A 9,692-nucleotide genomic window follows, 5' to 3' on the forward strand; every position below is an offset into this window, starting at 1 on the left:
AGCTTTATCGAAGTGGCGTGAAATGAGTGCATACCTAAAAAAACAGATACCCTGAAACCAGAATTAACCCCTGGAAGACTCTCACGACCAGAAGACATTTTCCCTCAACCTTGTTTGGTTGTTGTTCATCTAGGTTTGGGCTGACACACTTAATATCCTGTCTCCATGGTCAAGCTAGGTTGGGTCCAGCCACAAAGAACTTTGTGTCCATTTCTGATGATTCTAAAGACACATTTTCAGCCGATTTCAGTCTTGGTGGTATCAACCAATTTTAATCTTCAAGAATCAATATCCTTCATTTAAATGATCAAAAATTGCTTAAAATATCAGAGTAGGATTATGCAGCCCTATACATCCTCCTCCACAACATCAGACAAGTGGTATCTGCAATAACCATGGCAACAGACTGAGTGAGAACCACATTCAACATGGAGGCAGCACAGATATGAATGTTTTTTTTCTAGTTTGGAAGCATATATAAATATTTGTAACCTACTCAAAGCACTGCCTATAGCAACATTGTATTTGGGGGTTTATAAAAAAGACTTAAGGTTTATATAGGCAAATACGTTTTATTTTATATTTGGTCTGGAACCTGTCAACTGACTTGTGCTTTGTCTGGTCAAAACATAACCTTCTCATTCATCTTGTCATTATGGACATGCCTCACCTTCTCTGCTGGCTACCAATGGTCTCAAACAACTGGCCTTTTGATCACATTTGGAGTTTCTAACCTATTCAGGAGATCAACTACATGCTGTGTCTTATGTTTGTACTAGGAAAGCACAAGTTAATTGACATGATGCATGTTCTGAATTAAATCTCATCGAAGAAAACTGAAATCACTCGACATCAATTGAAAGACCCAATTTGTTGTATTAAAAACCTTTATTCCGAACCTTTGTTCAGGATCTGTACAGTGAAGAAAATGTTTTAAAAATGTATTAAGAAAAAAAATAATGGAGCTACACCACGTCTCCAAATTGTACTTTGAAATAAAGAAAAAGAAAGCTAAATGAAAGCATGGTCATGCGCCTTGCTGTGGTCCTCCGTAGTCTATGGGGGCATTGGTCCTCTCATGGGGCCTCGAGGTGGGCCGCCGGGGGGCCTCGGTGGCATTGGAGGCCCCCTCTGGAAGCCAAACGGAGGCGGACGAGGGGGACCCCCACCGTAGCCTGGTGGGGGCATGGGGGGAGGGGGTCCTCTCATGCCTGGATGCATGGGGTGACCTGTGTGGGTGGGGGGAGAGAGAGAAGGGATTCACACAATTAGATATCTCATACACCAGCACATTTCAACAAGGATATCAGGAAACAAACCTCTTGGATATCCATACAATTTATAAATGTCTTTGTGTCCCTTTAGACAAATATGTAAAAATGTTTGTTTACAATACTTTTTTTTTTTTAAAGTCCAACATGGACGTACCAATTGCAGACTGTAGCATTAAACTAAGAAAAATTGCGATGCAAAACAATTTACCACTTTTGGTTTCATGAATCAGGAGACTGAGATTAACTACTGAACCTTATTGAGTTGAATTGACCCCTAGCCTTGTGAAGGCACAGCACTTACCCATGGGATGCCCATAGGGCCCTCTCGGTGGCATGCCCATGTGTGGATGAGGGGGCATGCCGGGGGGTGGAGGCGCCCGGTGCTGGTTGGATCCTGGGGGGCCCGGTGGAGGCACCATACCTGGGGGATGGCCATGAGGGTGCATAGACATCTGGGACATTCCTGTTGGACATGAACAATATAATTGGTGGTGGTGGTCCTCAGTAGCTTAGTTGGTAGAGCATGGCGCTTGCAACGCCAGGATAGTGAGTTCGATTCCCGGGACCACCCATATGTAAAATGCATGCACGCATGACTGCATATACACTACATGGCCAAAAGTATATGGGCAACTCTTCAAATGAGGTTACGGCTATTTCACCAACACCCGTTGCTGACAGGTCTATAAAATCGAGCACACAGCCATGCAATCTCCATAGACAAACATTGGCAGAAGAATGGCCCGTACTGAAGAGGTCAGTGACTTTCAATGTGGCAAGATCATAGGATGCCACCTTTCCAACAAGCCAGTTGGTCAAATTTCTGACATGCTAGAGCTGCCCGGTCAACTGTAAGTGCTGTTACTGTGAAGTGGAAATGTCTAGGAGCAACAACAGCTCAGCTGCAAAGTGGTAGGCCAGTCAAGCTTACAGAACGGGACCACCGAGTGCTAAAGCGTGTAAAAATCGGCTGTCCCCGGTTGCAACACTCTCTACCGAGTTCCAAACTGCGTCCGGAAGCAATCTCAGCACAACAACTGTTCGTCGGCCATGACAAGCCTAAGATCACCATGGCAAAGCCACACTGGAGAAGTGTAAAGCTCGCCGCCATTAGACTCTAGAGCAGTGGAAACACATTCTCTGGAGTGATGAATCACCCTTCACCATCTGGCAGTCTGGTGGTCTAATCTGGGTTTGGCAGATGCCAGGAGAACGCTACCTGCATGAATGCATAGTGCCAACTGTAAAGTTTGGTGGAGGAAGATTATTGGTCTGTGGCTGGTTTTCATGGTTCAGGCTAAGCCCCTTAGTTCCAGGGAAGGGAAATCTTAACGCTGCAGCATACAATGATATTCTAGACGATTCTGTGCTTCCAACTTTGTGGCAACCGTTTGGGGAAGGCCCTTTCCTGTTTCAACATGACAATGCCACCATGCACAAAGCGAGGCCCATGCAGAAATCGCTTGATGAGATCGGTGTGGAAGAACTTGACTGGCCTACACAGAGCACTGATCTCAACCCCATCAAACACCTTTGGGATGAATCGGAACACAGGCTGCGAGCCAGGCATAATCGCCCAACATTTTGGAATGAGATGTTTGACGAGCAGGTGTCCACATACTTTTATTAATGCACCCATCACACACATGTTCTCTTTCCTTACCAGAAATAGCAGTACCTTAACATTTCACACACTACAATTTAAACTCCAATATTTAACAACCTGGGCAAGCTTTTCCTGACTGTTGTACTCAATCCAATTATATGGTCGGGGTGAGTGACTTACCCGGGTGCATGCCCTGGTGGAAGGGTGGCGGGCCGGGTGGGGGGCCTGAGCCCCCTCCCTGGGGTCCTGGTGTCCCTGGGGCCGGGGGCATGGGCATGCCGGGGGGCATGCCAGGAGGCATGGATCCAGGGGGTGGCACAGGAGGGAAGGCACCAGGAGGGGGCATGCCTGGAAATTAGGATCAGAGAGAGAAATTGCAACAACAAAAAAGCTGAATTGAAATTATCTTGATGTAGATATTTTAATGTTGTGTTGGTGTTACGGAACAAGTTATAATCAAGGTATTGTGAAGCCAACATCACATTTTCACACTGTGAGGAAAAACACGTTTTTGTCATTCTTACTCTTACAAATCTACGGAGCACGGTCTGACTATATGATTACTATCTAAGTACCCCCACAAAATACCTGAAGGATTTAGGAAGTTGTATACTGGACCCTATTCCAACTACTGAAAGAGCTGCTTCCTGTGCTTGAACATAATAAACGGCTCTCTATCCACCGGATATGTACCAAACTCACTAAAAGTGGCAGTAATAAAGCCTCTCTTGAAAAAGCCAAACCTTGACCCAGAAAATATAAAAAACTAAATCGGCCTATATCGAATCTCCCATTCTTATCCAATTTTTTTGAAAAAGCTGTTGCGCAACTTCCTGAAGACAAACAATGTATACAATGTATACGAACCGCTTCAGTCTGGTTTTAGACCCCATCAGAGTACCGAGACTGCACGTGCGAAGGTGGTAAATTATATTTTAATGGCGTCAGACCGAGGCTCTGCATCTGTCCTCGTGCTCCTAGAACGTAGTGCTGCTTTTGATACCATCGCTCACCCCATTCTTTTGGAGAGATTGGAAACCCAAATTGGTCTACACGGACAAGTTCTGGCCTGGTTTAGATCTTATCTGTCGGAAAGATATCAGTTGGTCTCTGTGGATGGTTTGTCCTCTGACAAATCAACAAAATTTCGTTGTTCCTCAAGGCTCCGTTTTAGGACCACTATTGTTTTCGCTATATATTTTACCTCTTGGGGATGTCATTCGGAAACACAATGTTAACTTTCACTGCTATGCTGACGACACACAGCTGTACATTTTGATGAAACCCCATGAAGCCCCAAAATTGCCCTCCCTGTAAGCCTGTGTTTCAGACATAAGTGGATGGCGGCGAATGTTCTACTTTTAAACTCGGACAAAACAGAGATCTTCTGTTGAATCTGACAATTAATCTTGATGGTTGTACATGAAGCACTAAAAAACTTCAGTTAGTGCTAAACACGGCTGCTAGATTCTTGACTAGAACCAAAAAATGTGATCATATTACTCCAGTGCTAGCCTCTACACTGGCTTCCTGTTAATGCTAGGGCTGATTTCAAGGTTTTACTGCTAACCTACAAAGCATTACATGGGCATATCTTTTCTGATTTGGTCCTGCCATACATACCTACAGGTACGCTACGGTCACAAGACGAAGGCCTACTTACTGTCCCGAGAATTTTTAAGCAAACAGCTGGAGGCAGGGCTTTCTCCTATAGAGCTCCATTTTATGGAATGGTCTGCCTGTCCATGTGAGAGACGCAGACTCGGTCTCGACCTTTAAGTCTTTATTGAAGACTCAGCTCTTCAGTAGGTCCTATGATTGAGTGTAGTCTGGCCCAGGAGTGTGAAGGTGAACGGAAAGGCACTGGAGCAACGAACCGCCCTTGCTGTCTCTGCCTGGCTGGTTCCCCTCTCTCCACTGGGATTCTCTGCCTCAAACCCTATTACAGAGGCTGAGTCACTGGCTTACTGGTGCTCTTCCATGCCGTCTCTAGGAGGGATGCGTCACTTGAGTGGGTTGAGTCACTGACGTGATCTTCCTGTCCAGGTTGGCGCCCCCCCGCGGGTTCATGTCGTGGGGGAGATCTATGTGGGCTATACGCGGCCTTGTCTCAGGATAGTAAGTTGGTGGTTGAAGATATCCCTCTAGTGCTGTGGGGGCTGTGCTTTGGCAAAGTGGTCAGGGTTATATCTTGCCTGTATGGTCCTGTCCAGGGGTATCGTTGGACGGGGCCACAGTGTCTCCCGACCCCTCCTGTCTCAGCCTCCAGTATTTATGCTGCAATAGTTTGTGTCTGGGGTCTAGGGTCAGTCGGTTATATCTGGAGTATTTATCCTGTCTTATCCAGTGTCCCGTACGAATTTAAGTATGTTCGCTTGCTATCTCTCTCGCTGCTGCTTCAGTTTCAACTGTTCTGCCTGCGGCTATGGAACCCTGACCTTTTCACCGGACATGCTACCTTGTCCCAGACCTGCTGTTTTCAACTCTCTAGAGACAGCAGGAGCGGTAGAGATACTCTGAATGATCGGCCCTGAAAAGCCAACTGACATTTACTCCTGAGGTGCTGACCTGCTGCACCCTTTACAACCATTGTGATTATTATTATTTGACGCCGGTGGTAATTTACGAAAATTTGAACATCTTGGCCATGTTCTGTTATAATCTCCACCCGGCACAGCCAGAAGAGGACTGGCCACCCCTCATAGCCTGTTTCCTCTCTCGGTCTCTTCCTAGGTTCCGGCCTTTCTAGGGAGTTTTTCCTAGCCACCGTGCTTCTACATCTACATTGCTTGCTGTTTGGGGTTTTAGGCTGGATTTCTGATCATCACTTTGTGACATCAGCTGATGTAAGAAGGGCTTTATAAATACATTTGATTTGATTGATGAAGCTGAAATCAAATTCTTTAACCCTGGTGCACACACACACACACTTACCAGGCATGGACATCCCAGGTCCCAGGGTGGTGAGGACAGGCGTCGAGGCAGAGGGGGGAGGCGGTGCATCTGCGAATAGCTGATGCGGCCGGTCAGCCTGCGAAAGCGGGTTCTGAGCAGCTAGGAGGCGTTCAGCAGCCGAGCCGTGCCGCTCACCCTTGGAGTCCTTCTTGAAGGCATATGACACCGTAATTGGTCGGTTGCACAGGTACTGGCCATTCATGGCCTCGATGGCCGCGTCAGAGGCATCGAAACTGGCATAGTTGATGAAGGCGTAGCCCTTGGAGTTGCCAGTGTCCGGGTCGCGCATGATCTTGGGCGTCTGGAGTATGACCCCAAAGGCGCTGAACGTGTCGTAGAGGAGTTTCTCGTCAATCTCCGGGTCCAGGTTACCGATGAAGATGTTGGCGCCAACATCCAGGTTCTTGTTGTGCGCTGAGGCCTTGTTGACACGGATGGGCTTGCCGTATAGTTTAATCATGTTCATAATCTTGATGGCGTAGTCCGCATCCTCTTCACTGAGGAACTCAACAAAGCCATAGCCTTATGAAGGGGTGGGGACAGAGGAAAGAATAACATTCAATAAGACTAACAGTTATATTTCTGATCAGCATTTTTTTTTTTTACAGGGTATTTGTCTCTAAATGAGTCTCCAAAAATGACATGAGTGATGCGTTTGCTTTTATAGCATAGACCTCATCTACAATGATCTGTTTCTTTGCATAGGCTAGTTTTACAAAGTTCTTATTTTTAAACATGAGTGCGCCACCTCACCATGTGAAAGAAACCCTGGGGTTAGACAACAAAGTGTAGCATATCTGGTTGGTCTTACTGATGGTATGTGTCCGTTTTGTTACCAATGCGTTTTTTATGAGTGTGTGTGTTACTTACCTTGGTGTTGTCCAGTGACTCGGTCTTTGGGCATGTGTGTGTTGACCACAGGCCCAGCCTGTAGGAAGAGCTCCCACAGCAATGGCTCAGCCACTTTCTCATCCAGACCACCCACATACACAGTGGCATCTAACGTGACAGAGAGAGCAAAACATTAAGTGGATGGGTATAAGCCCATACATTAAACCTTGTTATGGTTCCATGCCATACAAGATATTTTCAAGTCGTGCGGAAATGACTACCGTTACCTGTTTTTAGCAACACTTCTATGTTGGAAGCTATATCGGTTCCTATTACTTACATTACCGAGCAGTGCACAAGAAAGCATTACATTTCCACGCATACGCTGCAGTTACATCACGTCTTTGGTTCAAGAGCACAAACCCTGCAAAACGAGCGCAGTTTTGCCAAAGACAGGGACGGTAAGTAGGGTGAAGCCTAACGGTTGAGAGCGTTGGGGGCAGTAACCGAAAGGTCCCCGGTTTCACTGCACCTATCCGGTGTGTGACAAAAAATTATATATTTAAAAAAATCGCTATGGATAAGATTATCTGCGGAATTACTTAAATGTTGCTGAATGTAAAAATTGTGTGCGCCCAATGCGCGAAGTCAACCAAGGCTAGGAACATGTCCAGCTAGCATATATTTAGATATATGGCCCTGCCTTGAGCTAGCTAGCTACCCATTCATAGCCCGGCAGATTCATTAGAGACAAATCGGACGAGTCTGGCACGACATAAAAATACATAGCTAGCTATCTAGCGTGTTACAATACATATGGCAAACGTTGGCTTGTAAACGAGCTTTGTTTGGCAATGGAATTGAGTCACACAGGCAAGGCATATGGCTAGCTACGTCTTCATTCAGCTAGATTTATAGCTATAATTTTCAGGCCATTGGTTCAGATGTAATGGAAACTACTCGTATGGATACGTTTGATGAAGTTTATAGTAAAATATAAAGACGTATCTACCTTGGTTACGCTCCGAAATCGGTCCCGCCGCCATGTTAAATCCGGCGTGAGGGCAGCGTTATGCGGAAGTTGTTTATCTGTTGGGCAAGAAACATATCCGGCAAAACCAAAGAACGCAATTAGTTCAAGTCGCCCTCTAGTGGTGGGCTGTCTGTACCGGTGAGCTGTCATTCAAGATGCAGCTGCCCCCCACACACATATTATTAAAACTACACTCTGCTAATATCACATTTCACTATTTTCTGTATTTTTTGGCCAATATCGTGCTGAATCGTGCATTCTTTATAGGGTCAAACTACAGTTAGTACATCCATTTTTGGACATATAAATTAATGATATATACCCATTGAGTCTTGAAGAATAAACGTATGAATGAATGCCTCATGAGCTTAGTCGTACCACATCAGAACCCAAAATATAAGCTTGTTTTACTCCAATGTCTGCAAACAATGTAAATGTAAACAAACACTGTATAGCCTCAAAACATGGTTAAAACTATAATATTGATATCATGGATGGTCAGTCCTTTCTTCAGGCCCATCCCTCAACTTTTTACGAAAACAGAGGCGGGCGATAGGGGGGAGGGGGATCTGCTTTGTTATTGTTTGAATTGTGGATTGGCCCTGTAGAGCATGGATTATCAACTAGATTCAGCTGCTGGCCAATTTATTTCTTTAGCAGATGGTCGGGGGGCTGGAACATAATTACAAATACATTGTAACATTTTCATAGGCCTATACCTTTGTCTCTGCCTGTTTTGACAATGTATTATAATGGTATCTCTTTCTGTGTAATTGTCAATGGCTGTCTAACAGTGACTGTCTTAATGGAAACACCTGTGAAACAGGCTCCTCGAGTTTACATCTCACTTGAGCGTGACTTCTTGGATAAGATAAAGTGGCCACATACCTGGCTGTGCCGGTTTCAGAACAAGTTTGTTTACTTAACTGACTCTTTAAATAGTTGTTTCAAGTCAATGTTACAGGAATCACTAACAACTTGAGTAATAGGTACATGGGATACAGGCTCCTTTGGCTACAGTCTCCTTGGTTTATTGAGACAATGGACAACAAACAGAACAAATAATTCATATCTTTGTCTTGCCAGAGGTATCATGAAAAGTCTCACATGGACTTTATGCGTGGACTCCTTGCTGCCATGGGCTTTGATTGTTCCCGACGTGCAAAATCTACTGCTCAGAGGTGAGTGGTTGCCACTTTGCGCAATTTAGGCTATGTAATGCACAGACAAATTGAGTTATAGTAAAAAGTACATGGAATATGAACTCTTCTATTTTTGATAGTTAACTTTAGTTTAGGTTACCAACACTTTAACTGACTAAAATCCTTGAACAAGCATTGAGTTATAGCTGATACACAACCAAAAATATACTGAATGTAATCTCCCTGGCATAAAATGGAGGCCTGTAGAATGGAGGTGACCTGACAATGTCCTTTTTCTCACTCACTCAGACACTTTGTTGAACTAGAGTTGTCAAGTAGTCACATTTGCATGTTCAGTTTAAAAGCTATAGCATATTCATTTGGACAGTGAAGCTAAAACTTTCAATTAGGCTCTATACTCCAGCATTTTGGATTTGAGATCACATATTTCATATGAGGCGACAGTATAGAATGTCACATTTCATTTTAGGGTACTTTCATACATATCTGTTTTACCTCCCCTGTTATTGGTAATGGTGAGAGGTTAGCATGTCTTGGAGATAGGATCTTAGTGCCTGTAACTTTCTCTCTCATCATTATTCACGATTCATTCATGATTTTCCATAATCATGGTAGCATCAACATAAATGTAGGATCGTTCAGAAACATATTCTATTCTTATTTACAAAATAGCGACCACAAAATGAAACAGTACATTATTATCCATTCACCTCTATTGGGCACAACATAATCCAAAACACAACCAAAACAAACTGCAAATACATCCAAATTTGTCGAGTCACAAGCTTGATGTAGTCATTGCATGCTAGGAATATGGGACTAAATACAAA

General features: G+C 44.4%; 1 protein-coding gene across 1 annotated transcript; it reads right to left on the reverse strand.

The window, feature by feature from the left end:
* Positions 1-252: 252 nt before the first annotated feature.
* LOC129831100 (splicing factor 3B subunit 4-like) lies at positions 253-7,775 on the reverse strand. The gene is made up of 6 exons (XM_055894133.1): positions 7,679-7,775; positions 6,706-6,834; positions 5,815-6,357; positions 3,061-3,228; positions 1,576-1,737; positions 253-1,229 (listed from the first exon to the last, which is right to left on the reverse strand). The coding sequence occupies exons 1-6, from the start codon at positions 7,710-7,712 to the stop codon at positions 1,057-1,059; spliced, it is 1,209 nt and encodes a 402-aa protein (XP_055750108.1). The 5' UTR covers positions 7,713-7,775; the 3' UTR covers positions 253-1,056.
* Positions 7,776-9,692: the final 1,917 nt, after the last annotated feature.

This window comes from Salvelinus fontinalis, chromosome 32 (genome assembly GCF_029448725.1).
Source record: "Salvelinus fontinalis isolate EN_2023a chromosome 32, ASM2944872v1, whole genome shotgun sequence".
Taxonomy (NCBI): Eukaryota; Metazoa; Chordata; class Actinopteri; order Salmoniformes; family Salmonidae; genus Salvelinus; species Salvelinus fontinalis.